The following is a 23,563-nucleotide window of genomic DNA, read 5'->3' as shown; positions in this document are numbered from 1 at the left end:
ATAAAATACTCCAAAAAATAGGAAGAAAATATATATGAGAAAAAAACCAAGTTAGAACGGTTGCATAAAAGAAAATGTCGTTCCGTCACGCAATCGGATTGCAATGATTCCACTTTCATGCCTTCAACTCAAACTTTCATTTTCCTTCAACACAATAACATAACGTCAAAAATAGATATATATAATAACATAATGCCAAAAATACGTATATAATAACGTAAACTTTAAAATAGTTGTATTGAAATCAAAACTGAAGATAGAAATGATTTTTCACTTATGCAGTTGTAGTGCCGTGTACTCCAAAGATATGTGTGTAGTATCTTTGGGTCAAACCCAAACAATAAATGAATAATTAAATAATATATAAAAATACTAACGTGGACAGACCTACTTGCTCAATTGCTTAACGAATCCAGCAAATAAGTTATCAATGAGCACTTGATCTGTTATATTTGTTTATGCGAAATTATGTGATTATCAAACGTTAGATGTTTAGTTACGAAATGTCATGATATATTGCATTATTGATATATTGCTGGCTACGGTAAGTTATTTTATACTAAACGTAGTATGTAACATGTGGAAACTATACTTGTTTTACGGCGGTTATTATGTTTTTGAAAAGATTTTTACAAAACTTTATTATTAGACCCATTCACCTTTGCTTTCCGTCCCTCCAGGTTTTAGTAGCAGAGCTTTTGTGTCGATGAGGATTCTTGACAAATCTTGGTATAGGTGATTACCTCTGACGATATAATTCTCATTATACCTTACTGTACTTTACTTATGCTCTGATATCATGTGTGAATTGGGTTCAATCTCGCTCACATGCGCACTCTTCCATTTAAGCACTTTTAGGTTTAAATTTATTCACATTTTTTACCTCATTACACTTTATGGCTTTGTGATGAGATGCTGAAATAAAATGGGCACAGTGTAAAAATCAAAGAAGTAAAAAAGTAGCCTTTTAACCCTGACTGTTGGATATGGGCATGTGCCCAGAAGTAGATACGGACCTAAGCTGTAAAATGATGTAGGCGCAGAGACCTTGGCGCTGAGAAGAAGCCGCAGGGACAAGAGGTGGGCCAAAACTGGATGGGCCTGTGGCAGAACGTGAAAGGGCAAGGGCGTTTCTAAGGTGCGGACGTTAAAAACGCACCTTGCATGCAGACCGCAATCGGGACGGTGGTGGGAGCTGAGAGATATGTTCGTGCATTGAAGAGGAAAAGAAAGAGAGGCGAAGACGTGGAGCTGGTGTGAGGATCGATTCTAGTTGTGCTAAAGCTGCATAACGTTAATGAGGAACACGTAAGTTTGAATAGAATTTCTAATTGTTTGTATTCAATAATTATCTTGGGTACAAAAATACAAAAGAGAAAAGCGATATGCCAATAAAAGGTATGAATATTGATGAGCTGGTCCCGAACTTGGCTTATGCGAATAGGAGGACAAGAAGACCAGAAGACAAGAAGATGAGATGAATGGAGTTCTTAATTTCTAAGCGTTTTTAATTAGTACGTAAGAGAAAAGTAGAGATGAGTTTTGACCCTTAGGACTGTTAGTTACTCCTGATGTAGCTATCCAAACGTTTAATAATCTTTTTTTTTTTAATACATCGATATTTTTACACTAAGAGAATAGGGAGTTTAGCTAAGTCACACTATAGGCAACCTAATTTGGTATCGAATTCATCATTCATGAGATTTAAACCTAAGACCTCTCACTTCAAAATGACGAGGAATACCACCAGACCGTAGTACTGAGTGATAACCGTTTAATAATCTTTTTGTTTTGAGTTTTTTATTTTGAATTTCCCTTGTGCTAAAAGGAAACTTGCTTCGTAGCCATTTTAAGTCTTCATTTTTCTAATTTTAAAATCATGTCAAATTTTAAATCTCTACATTCACGTCCTTTAGTTTTATTTTTATTGTTTCTCTCTCTTCTTTCTCATTAATTAATCATACGTAACAAAACATGCACTGCACTTCCATATCACAACCTTGTATATGGGGCCTTCCGATATGGACACGGTCGCTCAACTTTTAACAAGTGTGTACAAATTAAGAGGCCAAGGAGGTACAAACAAGGAAGGAACCATATTCCAACCAAAGAGGGATAAAGTCATCCGAGCATGCAAGAACGACCAAGAAATCGATCATGCCAATTCCAAAAAACTCTCCCGCAAGCAACATGTCTAACAGACTCTTTTTTGGATAATTAGACTAATAGAAAGGTGTGTGAATAAAATAATTTCCAGCAAAAATTAGACATTTGACAAAAGTTTCTTGTTATGACAATTGAAAAAGGAGCTGACTAGACCCACCCAATGTCTTATCTTTCCACCCACATTATAATCTCACACACCTCAAAAAGGTGAAAAATTAAAATGTTATTTTCCCACCCACTACTATTCCTAAAATAACCTTTAATATATATGTTATAATATATCCCTTCATCCTCCCTTCCTCCTCTGCTTGCACTTGCAAAAATCTAAAATCAAATGATTAGACACCTTCGAAAACGAGTGTGAAATTTGAGAGAGAGAGAGAGAGAGAGAGAGAGAGAGAGAGAGGACATGAACATAAATGAAATGGTGGTGTTATAGATGGAGGAAGAAAGAAGTGACAGAGAGGTAGAGAAAAGTCCAGGGAGAGAATAAAGGGGAGGGAAGTAAGGGACCACTAGTGTGTTTAGAGACGAGCCAAAGCAGATTCTCTCGCTCCTCTTTTCTTTTGGGTTTCATTTTTTTCCCAGTTTGAAAATGGAGTATGAGAACGAAATTTTGAGAATATGCTATGTTGGGTCCTTTCCAATCAAAGTTTGTTCAATTATCAAATTAACATTCTCCACCCGACATCTCTAAAAAATTTATTAAAAAATAGGGTGAATTAATAAGACAGTGAAGTGAGTTTATCATCACTCTTTTTACGCATTTTTCTGTATTTATAACTATCAAATTGAAGGGTGTATAAGAGGGAAAAAAAATGTATGTATTTATCAATTTTTAATTTGAATACTATAAAATGAAAAGAAAAAAAAAACACTGAATTGAGTTCTTTCCAAGGAGAAATTTTTAGTTGTGACGGGAATACAAGTGGTACATCATGTAATTTAATAGGAGTGGTGGAAAATTTTATTTTTTAAGTTATTAACTTTTTAGCACACATATCCCACCATTTGTACAGTGACACGTGGTGTATCACCTCGTGTACCGGTTACATTGAAAAATCTCTCATTTCCGAGAAGGTTGCCCCGCATTTTCTATAAATAGCACAAGGTCAAGTTAGCTTTCACTACACAAAGACTAAAGACTTCAAACTGGTGAGCTCTTTCCAAGTTTCTGGCAAATACGAAAGAGAGATGATGAGTTCAGTAGAAAAAGCAACCAAAAAAGGGCATGCAGTTTTTGTCCCATACCCAGCACAAGGCCATGTTAACCCCATGATGCAGTTAGCCAAGTTTCTTCACTCAAGGGGCTTCCACATAACCTTTGTCAACACCGAGTTCAACCACAACCGTTTAATCCGGTCAAAAGGTCTCGACTCCGTTAAGGGTCTGCCGGACTTTGTGTTCGAAACAATACCAGACGGGTTGCCTCCTTCGGATAAGGATGGGACCCAAGATATTCCAGCTTTATGTGACTCCATTAAGAAAACTTGTTTTGGTCCATTTAAAGAGCTGGTGGCTAAGATTAATTCCTCATCTCAAGTGCCACAAGTTACTTGCATTGTTGCAGATGGTGCCATGACCTTTGGGTGCAAAGCTGCTAGAGAATTAGGCATTCCGGAGGTTGTGTTATGGACTGCATCTGCTTGTGGCTTCATGGGGTACTTGCAATACAACGAACTCGTCAAACGTGGCATGATTCCCTTCAAAGGTACTTCTTTAATTTCTGGATGATTTTTTTTTTACGCTTTGGTCGCATATATAATTAATCAGTTTCTTTATTATGTATATGAACATTTTTGTATGCATAAATTATCATGACACACTTGAATTCAATCATGCACATCCCTTCCAATTATAAATTATGATGACATATTTGACCCTTTAGTCTATCCATTGTTCCCCTCTTACCCTCTCAGCACTCCAGCATGTCCAAATGATAAGATAACCCAGTTTTGACTCTTTAGTAGTCTTTCCTGTGTCATTGGATCTAGTCCAACATCACATCAAAGTATATCAATGGGTTTAATTTTGTTCCACTACTAGCGTTTGTAATTAAAGATGTGAAAGAGAAAGAAATTTGCATTTTGATCTTTTGGATGTATTAAATGGAATTAGACTTTTCTATTAAATTTTTTTATTTAGAAAAAATTTCTTAATAAAATCAGTCTCCATTTTGTTATTGGCGAGGATTAATCTATTTGTAGTGATCACTTGGTTTTAATAAAATCAGTCTCCATTTTGTAAGAGTTAGTCTTGACCGAGTTGAAATAAATGTTGAATAAATTATCAAGGGATTTTGCACCATGCACCTGTAAAAATATGAGATCTCATTTTTTTTGTTTTTTTATCAACTGGAAAATAAAGTAGATATTTGAGATCTTGAAATTTACTCTTATAACCATGGACATAATTAAATATCATCACACGTGCTTCACCTTTCATGGATTTCAGATGAGAATTTCATGCATGATGGCACACTCGATACACCAATTGATTGGATCCCAGGCATGAAAAATGTTCGACTCAAGGACATCCCGAGTTTCGTTAGAGTTACTGATCTCAGCGACATAATGTTTAATTACTTGGGATCCGAAGCACGAAGCTGTTTAAACTCTTCTGCAATCCTCTTCAACACATTTGATGAATTTGAACACGAAGTGTTAGAGGCAATATCGATAATGTTTCCCAACATTTACACCATTGGCCCCTTTAATTTGCTGGGCAGGCATTTCCCCGAAAGCAAGTCACTTAACTCAAGCTTATGGAAAGAAGACGCAAAATGTTTGGAATGGCTTGATAAAAAGAAACCCAATTCAGTTGTGTATGTAAATTATGGTAGCATAACGATGATGACAGACCAACATTTGATCGAGTTTGCATGGGGGCTGGCAAATAGCAAGCACCCATTTTTATGGATAGTTAGGGCTGACGTGGTAAAGGGTGACTCACCAATTTTACCTGATGAATTTTTTGAGGAGATTAAGGATAGGGGTTATATTGCAGGTTGGTGTGCACAGGACCAAGTGTTAGCTCATCCATCTGTTGGGGTTTTCCTAACACACAGTGGTTGGAATTCTACAATTGAAAGTATATCTCATGGTGTGGCCGTAATTTGCTGGCCTTTCTTTGCGGAGCAACAAACGAATTGTCGGTACTCATGCACAACATGGGAGATTGGAATGGAGGTGAGCCCCGATGTGAAGCGTGACGAAATAGAAGCACTTGTTAAGGAAATGATGGAAGGTGAAGGAGGGATAAAGATGAGGGAAAAGGCAAGGGAATGGAAGAAAAAAGCTATTGAAGCTACTGATGTTGGAGGATCATCGTACAATAATTTTGAGAGATTGTTTAAGGAGGTACTCCAACTTGGTGAATGAATTGCTACAAATGAGGAACAAGAATTGGTCCCTTTTCATGAACTATCAAATATGCTTTTATTGACCAGAGATTTATCTTATTTTCATATTTAGTGTTGCCTTTTATTGCTTATGTTTGCTTATTGACCACAAAATGACATTCTATGAGCTGATGCTGCATAAGTATTACGTTGAACATTATTGTTTATATAAAACTGATGCTGCACACTGATGATGCACAAGTATTGCGCGGAAAATTATTAAATGTTTATGTGGGGGGTCTCCCCCAACCTCCCTCACCCCCTTCAAAAACTTATGTCAACTAATTCTACACGATTCTATGAACTGATGCTGCATAAATATTAATAACCTTTGCCAAATACTAAACTCACTCATAATACATTCCAATTCTAACAAATATATATGATAACTATACTACAAAAAACAAAAGGAACTGCAATGAAAAACAAAAGCAGCACAACGAAAAATCACCTTTGCCAAACACTCGATCAAATAAGGTCAAACCAAATCAAAATCTTCAAAACTAAAAAACTAAAAAACTGTGACTGCAAAAAACAAGAACAATCCAAAAAAGAGATAAACTTTAGAGAAACACTTACCTTCGAAGAAAACTTGAATGATTCCAATACAAATTATGGCGAGAGATAATTGAGGGAGATGACAAAATATAAATCAGAATAGATAAACTTCAGAGAGAAAGAAAAACAGCAGAGAAATGAAAATATAATTTGAATGATTCGAATCACCGCCGATCACTATTTAACAAATGTGCTTTCTTAAAATTTTTAAAAACCGGACATGATGTCATCTGACGCGGGTTTAAAAAATGTGCTTTCTTAAAATTTTTAAAAAATGTTGTCTCAATATATAATTAAGTATTGAAAGTATACTCTAAGTGTAATTTTTCCTTAAAAGATAATGCACAATTAGACTAAGTAATTAGATATTAGCCTAATAAATAATTTATAAGTAAAAATATTACTGGCAATGTAAATATTAAAATACTTTGATCAGTATTTTGTTATACGATACACATAATAGTAATATACCCTAAAAGATTTATCACCCTTATTCTCACTACAGAATAGAAACAAAATAGGTAATAGTTGCAACATAAATATATAAATGTTTTCCCACAATCTTCATCCACCGAACTCAGCTTCTTTATCGTCATTAACCCTTGTGAGTATGAACCTTATCATGACCACCGCGGCACCGATAAATCTTTGAGCAACCGCGGTTATAGGGGTTCGCGGGTTGAGGTGGACTTTTGACGTCACCGTTACAACAGGATGTGGCCCTCCTGGTCTTTTGCATGGGTCGAGGATTCCGGGGTGAATGCGGTTCCTTTCAGCGTTGACTTTGGAGTTTAGCACTACCATGCTAACAAGGAGCAAACATAGGATGAATAACTTCATGTTTAAAATGGCCCATGAGTATCGTTCTTAATGTATGACTAATAGTTTGTACTAGAAATTGAACCCCGCGCGATGCTACGGGTTTTAAAACTGTTTAACATGGTATTATTTTATATATAATATGTTTACACATAGAGTATGTTATAAATGTTATAAATGTAAACTACACTGTAAATAGTATTAGCTTTTATAATTAACATTGTAAAGCTAAGACACAGTTTATATGTCATCATGGAGGTACATATAAAATCCTTATTTCTCTATTTTTCATCTGCTCTATCGTATGCAATTTGAGAGTGAATAAATGAATGCATTCGAACACTGGAAACAAATAACTCGCATGGTGCAACATCATCAGTGCTTTTGAAAATAGGCAAAACAACACACCCAATTTCCTTCCAATAAACCGAGACATGGTCATCCTTTCCTTTCAGTTCGCTAAAATTATTAAGCAAAGCAGTAACAAAGTCGGACAGGCTAATCTCGTCAATGGACTGTGACTTAACAGAAGGTCCACAATTTGTTAGTTTTGCCCAACAGTGCCTCTGCATCTGCTACTTGTTTCCTAGGTTATGAACTGGAAAATCCCCAAATGGGCAAATCCAAATTTTATCATCGAAACCAAAATTATAGTAAAAAAATATATGTATCATTTCTCCTTCACAATATAGTCACTCTTCTCAGTAATCAACAATTCAAAAAAATAGATCCTAGTAAATTATAGCATAATCATGCTAAAATTCAAAATTCTAAACCCACAAACCCAAATTAAATGCAAAATTTAGAATTCATAACACAAAAACCCAAATTTAGAATCCAAAATTAAGGTGCTTTCAGAGAAATAAGTATAGGAAAGCGAAAAACCAAAACCCTTCTAAAGGGAAGAAAGAGAGAGAAAATACAATTTAAGTTGAGAAACTTACAGACTCTAGGTTAGTCATCCCGGATTCAGTTTGCAATAGAATTGCTGCTTCTTGTGGTGATTCGCCTATTATTGTTTGGCAAATGAAAACTCTGCAAGGACCAAAAATGCCAAAAAATTAGTATATATCAGTCCCTGCAAAACCCCAAAATCAGAAAATTAGAAAATAAAGTTTGATAACATTATACCTGAGAAACCCCAAATTCCTAGTCAAAGGAAAATTAATACAATCTCTGCAAAAAATAATCAGGAGATAAAAACTCAAATCCCAAAAAAAGGAATTAGCAAATTAATCATATAAATTGTGATTTGGAAGAAAATTTAGGAGGAGGTAAGATTGGAAATGCACAGAGAGGCAGGCTTTGTATTTCTGCCAATCTGAAATGCCATCCCCTTTTCCCATTGGCCCTTCACAAACTTCTCCGAGTACCACCTACACACAGAAACGATATCTATTAAACCCTTTCATACACATATGAATATCAAAACGAAAACCCCAAATTACCATAGCATTCCTTTCTATCTTAATTTTTGAAAAAGGAAACACAAATGGATGAAACAAAATCAACAATTTTATCTTGTAAATCATTACTTCAAAAAGTCAAAAGCACTTCAATTATGGAAAGAGGGAAAAAGGGGTGCAAATAACTGGTGCTCAATAGAAATCACTACCTAGTCATTAACTCCCTGTAAGCAAAGGTTTTTTTTTTTTGTTCAAACTTTAAGCAAAGATTAGAAACCCCGAATAAGTATACCAACATAGTCTCAGTAGAAGCCAACTGACCAAGAAATTATGGGTTTTGCATCATCCCCTTAAATAAGAATTGGAATCGAGCATGCTACGTAACTGGGCGTTGAGGACTTAGAATCTACAGTAAAAAAATGTTAAGAAAGAATAAATTTCATCCTCAATTAATAGAAAAATAAAAAACAAATTCAAGGGTTCAAAATAAAATAAGAAAAATTTCAAAAGAAACCAAAACAATTAATTATTCTAATATTTCTTAACAACTATCCACAAGAAGCAAACCTATCTACAAGATTCACCTAAGCCTTATGAGCATTCTTGCATCCAAGAACATATTCCATTGCTTCATCGGATAAAGTTGCAAGCAAAAAACTTAATAAAGCCACATCAGTTGACTTCCAATCAATATACCCTTCAGTAATTTCCTTAGTAACTCCAAGATTAGTAGTTATAACAAATTTTAGTGGACATACATCAGTGCCATCGAAATGACCAAACAGTTTGTAACCCTTAAACATAGCCTTAAACTGAAATGCCCATTTGGCGAAATTATCATCTTTCAATTTTATAGTAAGCCCACAGAGTTGTTTTACATTCCAGTTTTTCACAGTGCTAAGGGTGTGCAGTCTACAGTTCCTAATACAACAGCTTTACTTGGTCAATTGGTGAAGTTAAATATGTGGCATCAAAGGTTGGGTCACCCTACAAATGAAGTACTTTCTTGTATGCTAAAACAATGTAGTATACCATATAATACAGATGATAAGCATAGTGTTTGTACTTCATGTATTCAAGGCTTTAGATTGCCATTTCCAGAGATAACTAAAAAGTGTTTGTCTCCATTTGATAAAATTCATACTGATGTTTTGGGACCGTCTCCTATAAAGTCTGTAGATGGCTATAGGTATTATGTACTGTTCACTGATGAATATACAAGGTACATTTGGGTATTTCCAAAGTGTAATAAATCTGATGTCTTCTCTATTTTTGTAAAATTTTATCAGTTTGTGTTAAACCGGTTTGGAGTATCTGTCAAGTGTTTACAAACTGATGGGGGAGGAGAGTACATTAGTAATGCTTTAACAAAGTTCTTAAATGATAAGGGAATTGCTCAGATGTTGTCATGTCCATATACCCCTCAGCAAAATGGAATTGCTAAGGGGAAACACAGGCATATAATTGAAACTTCAATTACATTACTCACTAATGCTGGTCTACCATTGGAGTTTTGGTATTTTGTTTGTGCACACTCATTATTTCTTATCAATCGAATGCCATGCAAGTCTCAGTCTATGGTATCTCCTTATACTTTTTTATACAAGAAACTCCTAATTTAAAATCCTTGAAGACATTTGGAACTGGTGTGTTTCCCTGGCTTAGGCCTTGCAATTCTAATAAACTTCAAACAAGATTAGTGTTGTGTACTTTTCTTAGATACTCTCCACGCTATAAAGGTGTCATATGTTATGATTTAGTGTCCAAGAATTGCATTATTTCTAGACATGTCATACATGATGAAATGATGTTCCCTGGTAAGCAAAGATCACAGAATCGAGTCAATGAAGTAGATACTAATCAGCATGCTGCACATTCCCCAATTTTGGTTTCTATACCTGTTACTCAGATTCCTAGCACTCATGAAGTTACTCAGATACCCAAAGAGAATGATGAGGTTACATCTTCTTCAGTCGGTCACTCTCAGAGGTTAAGCTCAAGCTCAGGGAATTCTCAAAGTCAAGATAATGTAATACAAAGTACATTAGACCATACTCTTTCCACATAAAGTGATACAACTCATTTGCTTCATGTTTTCAGTCCAAAGCAACTCCATGTGATACTTCCATTCTCTCTAGATTCATCTTCATCAGTTATAGAACATACAAAAAAATCTGGTCCTGTGCATTGTAACCCTGGAATTCAAACAAGGTTACAAATAGGTGCACTTTCAAGAAAAAAGTATGTAGCCTATTCAGCAACTTTTCCTGAGATTACTTCTTTGGATGTTTTGGATGATTTCGTGGGTGGTTTTTCATTCTTAGCTAATGTCACTGATATAGAGGAGCCTAAGACTTTTAAAACTGCTAATGTCAAGACTGAATGGCAAAGAGCCATGCAAGATGAGTTTGATGCCTTAAAGGCACAAGGAACTTGGTGTTTTGTTCCTCCTCCTGTTGACTGAAGTATCATTGGAAGTAAATGGGTATAAAAGATTAAGAAGAACCCTGATGGATCAATTTCCAGGTATAAAGCAAGGCTAATTGCACAAGGGTATAGCCAAGAACAAGGTTTGGACTACTCTGAAACGTTTAGTCCGGTGGTGAGACACACTACTGTGAAAATGATTCTTGCTTTGGCAGTTCAATTTGGTTGAGGTTTGAGACAATTAGACATTAAAAATTCCTTCTTACAAGGAGAATTAGAAGATGAAGTTTATATGAAGCAGCCTCAGGGGTTCGTTGATTCAAAACATCCTATAAAGTCACTTTATGGCCTGAAACAAGCACCACGGGCTTGGAATCTAAAGTTCATGAGCTACCTACCTACCTTAGGATTTGTTAAATCATTATCAGGTACAAGTATGTTTGTGAAGGAAGATCATGGGGATGTTATTCTACTCCTATTATATCTTGATGATATAATTGTGACCGGTTCCAATGCTTCAAAGATTCAATCAGTGATTACAAGCCTTGCTACAGTATTTGATCTTAAAGATACGGGAAAAATTACTTATTTTCTTGGTCTCTATATCTAGTATAATCAGGATGGGTCTATATTCATTAACCAATCTAAGTATGCATGGGATTTGTTGAAAAATGCTGGTATGGAACATTGTAAACCTATATCTAGACCTTCTAAACCCCATACTCAGTTGCTTGAGTCTGAAGGCATACCAATGACAGACCCCACTCTCTATCGAAGCTTGGTGGGTGCTTTATAGTACTTAACATTCTCTAGACCTGATATAACATACTCAGTGAATATGGTGTGTCAATTCATGAACAATCCAATAGACTTACACTTTCATTTGGTCAAGAGAATTCTGAGGTATTTACAGGGTACTATCACTTGTGGTTTGAAATATACAAAGGGTGAAGATATATCTATAACAGTCTATTCAAACTAAGACTGGGCAACATACATCAATACTAGGATATCAATAACTGGATATGTGGTGTATTTAGGTTCTAATCCTATCTCGTGGCAGTCTAATAAGCAATCCACTGTCTCTAGAAGCTCGACAAAGGCAGAATATAAGGCAATAGCTCATTGTGCAACTGATATTTGTTGGATTATATCAGTGCTTAGAGATATGCATCAGTCTCTTCCCTCACCTTCTTATCTTCACTATGACAACTTGTCAACACTTGCTATATGTTCAAACCCTGTTTTTCATTCCAAGATCAAACATCTAGACACTGATTATCACTTTGTGAAGGAGAAAGTACAAAAAGGTAATCTGCATGTTCAATACATTCCCACAAAAGAGCAAGTTGCTGATGTCCTAACTAAAAGACTATATAGTCCTGTTTTTTGTGAAGCATTCTCACAACTTGAGCTTGGGATCACAATCCGCAATCTCTAGTACTGTAATTCAGAGTTAATTCATTTGCAGAATAGCATTGCAGGGTTGTATTTTGTAGTTCCAAACTCTACTAGTAGTATCCTAGCACAATTTGAAGGGGAAGTATTAAACAATTGACTCTTGTCAGTTGTCTATTGGTTATAGCTACCATCACTCAAGTAATTAATATTGTTAGAGAGTTAGTTACAAAGGGTATTATTGTAATAGTCCATGTACATTGGATGTTATATAACACATTGTAAAGGCTTGTAATATTTCAGTGTGTGAAATAAAAAGACTTTTGAAATTCCTTTTTCTCTAAGCTTCTGTTCTTCTCTTTCATTTCTTTGGAGCTAAATTCCCCAGAGTTATCAGAGATCAGTATTTTTTACACAGAAAACCCGATTGAATTTCCTCAAATTTTGTATGTCAACACTTCATTTCTCGTACTAAACCTAAATAGGAACTTACGGCTGGATTTTCCTCTGGGTTAAATGTGGTTTTCAAGCCTCAAGGTTACCTGGATAAAGTTTGTAGAGAATATGGTATTAGTTTTAAGGGGAAGCTTTTTCCACATCTACTGTGTGCTTGAAGATTTTCTTCAATCAATAGATTTTCTTCAATCAAGTCTATTTGATAAGTTCACATCATCAATAAGAATATTTAAAAGAAAATTGGGACCAATACAATTCCAAATAAAAGTTCTTCCTACAAATTGCATGAAAGTTGCAACAGTTCTGTTGGTTTCTCGATGAAAAAACAAAAACTCTATAGATTTCATACCACTTGCAAGGTGCCAAATATCATGCAAAATACCTTCTAGTTGCGCATCCATAACCATTCTTCGATTAATCATATGACCAAGCTTCTAAACATCTTACTGGATAATTACCTTTGTAATGCCTTTTCTCCCGCAGCCCTCTAGCGCATCCCTTACCGCCACCGCCTCAGCCATTTGAGCATTAGATGCTTGAATCAAAGTTGTACCTCCCGCCGCCTTCAGTAATCCCACAAAGTCATGAATCACCTACCCCACAGCACTAGTCCCTCTCTTGGCATTCCATGCCGCCTCACAATTTATCTTCACTATACCGAAATGAGGTTTCTTCCATTTTTTCTGACCACTCGGTTGCATTACATCAACAACTTTCTTCACCTTCCTTCCCACATCTTCTTCCTCTATTTGCATCTCCATTTCACGTTATTCACCTAGGCTACCGTTCCAAAGCATGACAGCATCAGATGGATGCCAACATACCTCATTAAAACTTCTATCATTCCTACACTTCCATAACCTCCATCTCCCAAAAACCATCCCCTTCAGCAGCTCATCTCCATCCTCCTTCCCCTTGAATCACCAGTAGGAAAAACCATTTGCGTGATCGAATTTTGTGTGAGAAAGAAAAATTCATCGCGCAAGGGGGTTTTACATAACGACAAGAGAGGTTCTGTCACGCAAGGCTAGTGAACTTTGTGCGATGAAGACCTTTGTCACGTAAGAGCGTTTGCACGACGAAAAAAAGGTGTTCGTCGCGCAAAATTAGTAAGAAGAATTTTTTTTGGAGCTAAATAAATGCGCGACGAAGATTTTCCCGAGAAAACTTTGAGCGACAAAGCCTTCGTCGTGCAAAGATCCTTCAGTTTTTGGGGCAGAGCAATGCATGGGAATCAGAGGAACACTAACTTCATCGTGCAAGTTGTTGTTAGTTTTGAATTAGACAATTCAGTGCGTGTGAATCAGAGGAATCTAGACTGGATTTAGTACGGGTCTTTACGAGTCTATGTTTACGTAAACTTAATAATTACAATGGATTAGTTTTGTCACTACAACGTTTGCACGACAAAAGGCGTCGCTGTAACATCCCACATCGCCCAAGGGAGTGGATCCTGTAAGTCTTATATGTATATTCTCATTTCTACCTAGCACGAGACCTTTTGGGAGCTCACTGGCTTCGGGTTCCATCGGAACTCCGAAGTTAAGCGAGTTTGGGCAAGAGCATTCCCAGGATGGGTGACCTGCTGGAAGTTCTCGTATGAGTTCCCAAAAACAAAACCATGAGGGCGTGGTCGGGGCCTAAAGGGAACAATATGGTGCTACGGTGGAGTCGAGCCTGGATGTGGTGGGGGCCCGGGCAGGGATGTGACAGTCGTTGTGCAAAACCTTGCACGACAAACCCTTCGTCGCACAAAAGGCGTTTAGTTTTAGGTCAGCGTATTTGGTGCATCTGAATCAAAGAAATAAATACTGTATTTACTACACATGTTTGCTCTGCAAACTTTTCGTCGTGCAAAGTTCCTAACCTTCCTATAAATATGCGCTTATATTCTCCTTATTCTTCATACTTCGTTCGGAAACGCTTTACAATTTTGACGATTATAATCAGTTTGTTCTTTGAGTGTTGGTACGATGGCCGACAATGGTGCATGTTCGTCAAAGACAATGGATGGTGAAGGTTCTGGAAAAATTTTGCGTTGAAAATTTTGCATTTTGTATAAAGTTTTTATTTAGCTTCAGTATTATGAAAATATATTTTGTTGATAGATAAGAAGAAAAAAGATGCGGCACAGGTCTGACACACTAATGGTGGGATCCGTTGTGACATCCCACATCGCCCAGGGGAGTGATCCTTAAATGTATATTCACATCCCTACCTAGCACGAGACCTTTTGGGAGCTCACTGGCTTGGGGTTCCGTAGGAACTCCGAAGTTAAGCGAGAAGGATGCTAGAGCACTCCCAGGATGGGTGACCCACTGGGAAGTTGCTCGTGAGTTCCCAAAAACAAAACCGTGAAGGAATGGTAAGCCCAAAACGGACAATATCGTGCTACGGTGGTGGAACGGGCCCGGAATGTGGTGGACCCGGGCCGGGTTGTGACATATACAGCACTATACTGCACACAAGTCGGAACCAATGAAAAGGTCTATACAACAATACTGAGTGTAATATAATTATGCTCTATAATACTCTCTTATAGTAGCTGGGCGATAACTCGCTAGTCACCCACGAGTCGAAACCACCTATAATGGTCTGTACGACAAGATTGTGCACATAAATTGGATCCAATGTTAGCATATGGTTCGGGAGGTAACATTATAGACATGCTTGTATCATATCTCTGGCTAAATCACAATCACCCTAGGTGCAGTTTTATGAGTTCAACGTTATTCAATCACATGTCATTAATCAATAATTCTCATAACCAAACATAACTCACTTGGTACTTTCCTGAGCGTCCACAGCTCCACAAGCATGTATATATGCAACCGATTCAACCCATATACGAAATATAAATTTATATGCATGGCATTCAAGGCATACTTTCATTTAAACGTATATTTCTGGGAAAATATCAAGTATATAAATATATACTGAAAACCAAAAGCCCACTCACTGGTATGTTGAAGGATCGTAGCCCCCGAGTCGCCCTTGACTGCGCTCATCCTCCAGATAAGTCTCACCTATATGCGAATTAACTATAAAAACGTTATTTAAAGCACAAAGACAAAACTAGCTAATAACTTCTCATACAATGCTCAAATGGGGTGTTTGAATATACCAACGTGATCTACACAACTCCACGAATATCCCCATATTTTTAGAAAAAATTTCCGACCACCCACTCACCGTCCACGCGTGGGCACGTGCCTGGCACACCCACGGCAACAGTGACGCCGTTAGGAATATTCCGTCAAATAGTAACGAAAACTGTTAAAGTTAACTAACGCCGTTGGAATATTCCGTCAAAGTTGATGGAATATTCCATCATCCCTAACCTCAGAACTCCGGCGACTTTTGCGGACGTCGGAAATTGGGCAAAACTTAAAACCTTGATATCTCACTCGATATTCAACCAAATTTCACGCATTTTATGTCAAAATGAAGCTTAGAACAAGTAAAACAAACCCATACCAGTTTTAGGACCTAAATCCCACGAGATTCACCGGAAAACTCCTCGATATTCCGGCCAAACCTGCAACTCGCCGTTCTCGCTATTTCGACGTCCAAACTCTTCCAACGAACCACTCATAGCCTTGTGAAGACCTCCTTAAGCTACCTATAAGCTTGAAATCTCTAAAAACATTAGATTTTACGTTTGCATGAATAGTACCATAATTGGAGATCGAGAAAAACTAGGGTTTTCGAAGGAGTTCTTACCTAAAAATGGTACCATTCAACTTGTATGAGTCTTAGGAACACAATGGTGTCCTTTAAACCTTCGATCTACAAGTTTCCTTCTAGATTTGCTGTTGTTCGTACGTGAGGGAAGGAGAAAGAGTGTGTCTGAAGGTGAGAGAGCACAGAAGGGAAGTGAGAAAAAGAGGTTGTGTGTGTGTGAGTGGTCCATGTGGTCACCAACCAAAACCACAAAACCAATTTCCAATTTTGTTCCAAAAGTTAGGGAAATACGAGTTTGGAACAACACTTACATACATAACACACCACAACGCTCATATCCGAGGGTAAAATAGTCAATTCACGTCATTGTTAATTTATTTTGGCACGGGTTGTGACATCGGTTACCTTATTACTGCTGACGAAATAATAGGGGTTGTGAAGTTAGATAAACACGCCAGCTTTTGGTTCGACGTCTGAGCATTGGTGTGTACCAAATGTGCTGCGAATTGGGAGTCTTAAAGAGCCATCCCTGATGAGCTGAAAATGCACATGATTGATGAGTTAGCTGTATGTGTTAATTTCATTAGTTAAATAATAATTATGTTTGTTAAATATAATATAATAGTGAGATTTTAATTTATTAATTTTTGCACGGCAGTCCAATTGGGACATTGACAAAAGTGACCCAAATCTGATGAAGGCTATCGACAACGCTTTCAAGTCGAGATTTCGGGGGTGGAAGTTTGATAATGAATGCGTTGCAGCACTACAGCAAGAACCAAAAATACTGGTGGATGAGTATAATAGGTTTTCTTACTTTAATTTTATTGCTTTTTGAATAATTAGATATGAATTTTAAGTTTTTTTAGTATGAAATTTTTTGATTAAAAATGCACTTAATGTTTATTATGAATAAAATTAATGCATTTTAAAAAATATTTATATTAATTAAATATGAACAAATGGTATAATGAAATAAGTTATTATTTTTTAAATATGTATGTGGTTTGAAAAAAATTGAAGATTGAATGGAAATAAAAATGAAAGGCGCCCAAAAAGTTGCTAAAAACGAATTAAAAAAAAAAAAGAATGGCACCCAAAAAAAAATGTACATGGTTTCGAAAAAAGAATGTTTAAAAAAAAAAATTGCACGACAAACTAGGTTTCGTCGCACAATGGGTTTAAAAAACGCACGAAAGCGTAGTTGGATGGCACCCAAAAAGTTGAAGCCCAAGGTTTTGAGTGACGATGGTTTCGTCATGCAAAGTTTTCCACTTTTCTAAACTTAACCAGATTGCAAGAAGGTAGAAGTAGCAAAACAATTGCAGCAGCTGTCTTCCCCTGGTGGAATTTCCCACAGTTTAAGGTATAATTTTTCTTAACTACCTTATTTAATTTCAATTCATTTAAATTGTGGTGTATGTAGTTTATAGGTGTCGTGAGTTTATGTATTTGTATGCAATCATTTTTGTATGGATGTACAAAAAATGGTTTGCAATGTTCATATGAGCTTAGTTCCTCGTTTGAGAATTTGTTGGATTTCACGAATGGATGTGAAAGCATGACTGCGGTCCAATTAATTCTTGAATTGTCCTAAAATTTTGGATAGCTTGAGATTGCATATTTACATGTTGTATTTTGTGGTTCATGCATTAGAGTTTGAACGTGGGAAATGTGGTAGCATCTCTTTGCGTTCTTCGGGTGCATCGTAGTTTTTTGTATCTACGTCATGCACTTGAGAACTGCAGGGAGATGTTGTCGAAATTTTTCCACACTCAAACTCTAATGTGTTGGAATCATAAATTATAACACGTAACTGTGCATTCTCGAATGAGATAGGACCCATACCAGACGCATAAGGTGGCATGTCATAATTGAAGTTGTTGTAACCCTTGTAAATTTTTTTTTTTTGCAGGTGAAATGGACAAACAATGGATACATAATCCTAACAGATGTGCTAATGATTATTTGGATGGAATAAATTAGTTCATCGATTTTGCAATTGCAAACAACAACGGTTCAACTCAAATTCGATGTCCTTGTAGAAAGTGTAACAACTTAATGATTGAACATTTTGAAACTGTTCGATACCATTTAGTCAAAAATGGGATGATGAAAACCTATACTACGTGGAATCATCATGGAGAACAAATACAATATGTTTCATCCTCCTATATTACCCGAGCAGTGGATATAGTTTAATTTGTTGTGGAGCCGAGTGACCAAATTATGGACATTACCAATGATGCTTTTCCAGCCATTAGTTCGAATACAAATGTGGACGTAGAAGATGATGTCTCTCCCATCATGGATAGTGAAGCCTTCAAAAAATACGAAAAACTATTAAAAAGTGCCAAGCAAGAATTATACCCCGGTTGCGAAGGATTTTCGATACTCACGGCCATTGTTGAGTTGATGCATGGAAAAACAAAATTTTGTATGTTGAACTAGTGTTTTGATTACTTTTTGGGGGTTTTCAAAAGGATGCTTCCAAATGAAAATTGCGTTCCTAAAGATCATAAAAGTGCAAATAAGGTGCTGAGTGGTCTTAGATTGGGATATGAAAAAAATCACACGTGTAAAAATAATTGCATTTTGTTCTAGAAAGAAAATCAAGCGTTGGATAAATGCTCTGTACGTAATGAGTCACAGTTTAAAATGACATCTCAGAATAGAAGAACAAAAAGTCCATAAAAAGTTATGCGTTATCTCCCATTAAAGCCCAGGTTGCAGCGATTGTATATGTCAACGCACACTACAAGCGACATGAGGTGGCATAATAAGACATCCTACAAATGGAGAGGCCTGGAAAGAGTTTGATCGGTTGTACCCCGAATTTACACGTGATCCCTGAAACGTTAGATTAGGACTTGCGACAGACGGGTTTAATCCGTTCGAGATTCTAAACCAAAACCACAGCACTTGGCCAATCTTCACAATTCTATATAATTTTCCACCTTGGAAGTGCATGAAAAAAGAACATATGAGGATGACGTTGTTGATAACCGAAGATCCGGGCACGTGTATTGATATGTATTTACAACCATTGGTCGATGAACAAAGATAATTATGAGAAAGCAGTGTTCCTACATACGATAAATCTACCGGGAAGATGTTCACTTTGAGAGCAGTCATGATGTGGACTATAAATGATTTTCATGTGTACGTTATGATGTCTGGGTGGAGCACTAAGGGCTATTACGCATGCCCAGTTTGCAAAGAGGACACGACGTCTAGTCGGCACACGGGAAAAGTTTGTTACCTAGGGCATCGTAGATGGTTGTCGTGGGACCACGAGTGGCGTCAGAACGAGACCACCTTCTTCAACGTACAGAGCTTCGACCAAGACCCAGAGAATGGTCCGGCGATGAAATTTTGGCTTAGGTGAATCGGTTGGATTTTGCTCCATTGGGCAAGTTCGTAAATAGGACAAGACCAGACACACATCTGAACTGGACACACAAGATGAGGTTATTCGAGCTCCCATACTGGTCCAAATTAAAGTTGAGAGACAACATCGATGTAATGCATGTTGAGAAAAATGTGTTTGATACACTGATCAGAAATATACTGGACTTCGATGGAAAAACAAAATACACAATAAAAGCTTGGATCGATTTGGAAAAAATGGGCATTAGGCCAGGTTTATGGATGACAAGGGACGAAGACATAGCCAGAAAGAAGCTCGTATCATTTTCGGTGAAACCGGAAAAGAGGAAAGAGTTTTTGCAGTTTCTATCTTCTGTTAAGTTTCCATATGGGTATGCTTCAAACATTGGGCATTGCACAAATGTGGATGGAGGAAAATTTTCCGGTCTCAAGAGTGGGAATTCGACACCTTTTGCCCGAAGACGTGGTGTAGGCGATTATGTTGTTAGCGAGATATCTTTCTCAATTAACTACAAGATCTTTGTGCAAGTCCGATGTGAAACAGTTGTGCGACGATATTATTGAAGTGCTATGCAAGTTTGAACAAATATTTCCTCTAGCTTTCTTCACAAGCATGATCCACGTGATGATTCACTTGCCAGATGAGGCACTTCTAGCCGGACCCGTCAACTATCGATGGATATATCTAATAGAAAGGTATATAATCACCATAAATACTTTAGTTTGTGATGTATGTACAATTTGACTAATTTGATACGATAATTTGTCGTGCAAATATATTAAAATTCGTTTCTTTTTTTTAACTGGCGGTGCGACAAAAGTTTATACACCATCGTCACGTAAACATGTAAAAATTTGATTTTTTTGCCAAAATTAGGCGCATTTTTAATTATGCGCCTTAACTCTCTCTCTGTCCCTCTTAAACTCACTCAATCTCTCTCGATTATGTCTGATTTTATCAAGATCATCTCTCCCTCTCTCGCTCGATTCTCTCAAGCACCTTTTTCCCTCTCTCGCACTCTCTCTATCTCAGACTTTCTACCTCAAGCTCCTCTCTCCCTATCCGCCGCACTTCGACGCCACACCCTTTCCCTGCCGCTGCAACATTACTAGGTAAGCACCCAGTAATTACAACATTTAGGGATTTAAGGTTAAATTTTATGTTGAATTGTTCTAATTACAACATTTAGGGATTTAGGGTTAAAATTGGGTTGGAATTAAGGGACATAGGGATTTAGGGTTAAAATTGGGTTGGAATTAAGGGATTTAGCGATTTAGGGTTAAAATTGGGTTGGGATTTAGGGATTTAGGGAATTGGGAATCTTGGGTTAGGGATTTAGGTTGGAATTGGGTTTGAATTGGGAATCCTGGGTTAAATCTTTGTGCATGTAACTATACATTCATCCCAGGTTGTAAACCAGCCTATAAAATTATAATTCAAGTGTTTATTGAAATGTTTATTTCTTGCAATTAATTTGTCAATTTTATTTAGGGATTCGTAGAGTTTGGATTTGAACCATGATGTTTCGGGTTTATGTGATTGAATTGTATGTTGTGGCTTCTTGTTTGTTAATATCATTGTCAGTTGATAAAATCTTAGCAGATGTTTGTTGTTTGTCAATATCATTATCAGTTACTAGAATCTTTGTTGGTGGGTGTCTTGAATTTTATGTTGTGCTTGTGGTAAAATTAGGTTTCAAGTTAGATAGGACTACCAACTTCAGACTTTATTAAGTAGACATTGTTTTATCATTTCAGCTTGATGTGTTGAATTAAGTCGTCAACTGGTGGCTGGTGATCCAATTATTTTGGTGTCAAAATACAGACGTGAATGAAGTTGATGTTTGTTTTAGGTTGTAACTTATAGTCATGTGGTTATGCTTGTTTTGTGTTTATCATGAAAGGATTCAATGCTAAACTGATGTAGCATTGTATGGATTGATTTGGTGGTGTCCAATTTTTGTTGCAAACAGTTCCATGCCAACTCTTTCCTAGATGATTTTCAATTTTTCATGTGTTGTATGTTTTGAAATTTTTTTTGACATTTATAGCGCTACCTAGTTTCCTTTGAATTTGGTCAATCTAATACTAGTTGTCAACAGTTTTTGGTTGGATTATGAACATCATCCATTTTAGTTCTTCATTTAGTCTCCTTTCATATATTTGAGTGGTTCTTTCCTAGATTTTATTAACTTTGTAGATCATTGAAGCTAAGAATTCATATCTTCTCTTACCATTATTTACTATTGCATTCTTACGCTCTTTCTGCATTCTAATGCTTCATTCATCATGACAGGCATTGGAGACCACTTCTCACCACTATTACGCTCTCTCCATTAATTTTTATTCAAATTCACACCAAGGTATTGAGTGATATGGATGGTTTTAGATGATGACATGGGTCATTGGTCGATGTATTACATGTGTCATAATCTAGTGAGTTGGGTAGTTACAAGGATTGCTTAGTCATTAAGCTTTGTATCTAGTATAAATAGTGGTGAGAATATTCTTTGTAACCAACTCTGAGATTTTTTTAGAAAGATTGCAATAAGATTCTTCCATTTTCTCTTTCTCTGAGTTCTTCATCGCATCTATACGTGATCTTCTTCAGTGCATTAAAATGTTGTATGCCCAAAAGTGTTTGAAGATTATTGATTTGATACTATGTTGGTTGTAACTTTGTAATGGCATGCATTTCAAGATTATTGTAGATAGGTCAATTTGTTTGTTTGTTTTTATTAAAAAAAATTTAAAAAAAATTAAAAAAAGATAAAAAAAACAAGTTCCTTGCAATACTCAATTTTATTCCTATCTCATGTTTTGATTCACCTTATATATGTGAAATGAAATGCATATAATAAGATGATATCTAAACAGATTCATGATTGTTTTTGTAGATGTCAAACTTAGTATCAAGCCGGCAGGCAGCTAGTAGGGCCAGTCAAATACCTTCTCTAGGAGGTAATGCTGCTGCCACCTCCACACCTTATATGGGCACGACGGGTGTCCCACTGGTCACGCCTTTAGGGCCAACAGTGTCTACGGCTCCTACATCATCGACTTCTTCGGTGACGTATCTTGTCCTAAGCGCCTGACGGATTGAGGAGGCTCAGCCGTCTGGTGAGGCTTCCTCTGTCCATGGAGATGAGTCTCAAACAGGTAAGCTTGCTCTGTCCATTGATAAGCTTGCTTCTGGTTTCATCTGTATTCACAGCCATATTGTTATGTTCCTTACAAATATACGAGTGGCACATGTGGTTTCTAATATTTTCTCAAGGGTTGGTTTGCAAATTGATTGCAAACAATAATTCATAATAGTCTCCATTAATGGATACAAATGTTTTCCAATCTTAAGCTATCTTGCAACTAACGTATTTGTATTATTTTCAATTATTAGTCCCATGCACGCACACACACATATAACCATTTTTCCAACTAATTTTACAAAGCAAAATTGGTGTGGATTTTATTGGTTTGAACAATTTGATATGTAGCTGCAAAAGATTGTTATATTCTTCTGAATATGCTAAGCTAAATAGCAATCAACTTGCTTTACGTCCTTCTTTGTCAACAATGAGGTGATCTTTTTTCTGCAGAGAATAACATGCATGCTAGCTAGTTAATTTGAATTGTGCTTTTGACCTATATTAATTATTGTTAAGTAGCACTGAGTAAATTGAAGTCATATCAACAAGATGTAAATTTTGTTTTAATGTCCCCAAATGGTATAAACTATTTGAATTGTTGAGTGGATGTGTTGTTTTTGTTGTTATATTGTTTGCAGGTTTTAGGAAATGTTATAGTTTTAGGGGAGGTGCCGAATTTTCGATACAAACTAGAATTCGTCTAATGTTTACTT

At 36.6% G+C, this 23,563-nt stretch overlaps 1 protein-coding gene across 1 annotated transcript; it reads left to right on the top strand.

The window, feature by feature from the left end:
* The first annotated feature begins 3,298 nt into the window (after nucleotides 1-3,298).
* Nucleotides 3,299-5,634, top strand: LOC103448677 (linamarin synthase 2-like). The gene is made up of 2 exons (XM_008387948.4): nucleotides 3,299-3,877; nucleotides 4,621-5,634. Exons 1-2 carry the CDS (start codon nucleotides 3,361-3,363, stop codon nucleotides 5,544-5,546), a joined length of 1,443 nt encoding a protein of 480 aa, XP_008386170.2. The 5' UTR covers nucleotides 3,299-3,360; the 3' UTR covers nucleotides 5,547-5,634.
* Nucleotides 5,635-23,563: the final 17,929 nt, after the last annotated feature.

Source organism: Malus domestica, chromosome 11 (assembly GCF_042453785.1).
Source record: "Malus domestica chromosome 11, GDT2T_hap1".
NCBI classification, from domain to species: domain Eukaryota; kingdom Viridiplantae; phylum Streptophyta; class Magnoliopsida; order Rosales; family Rosaceae; genus Malus; species Malus domestica.
Note: the sequence above shows the minus strand (reverse complement) of the source record. Positions and strands in the feature narration are given on the sequence as shown.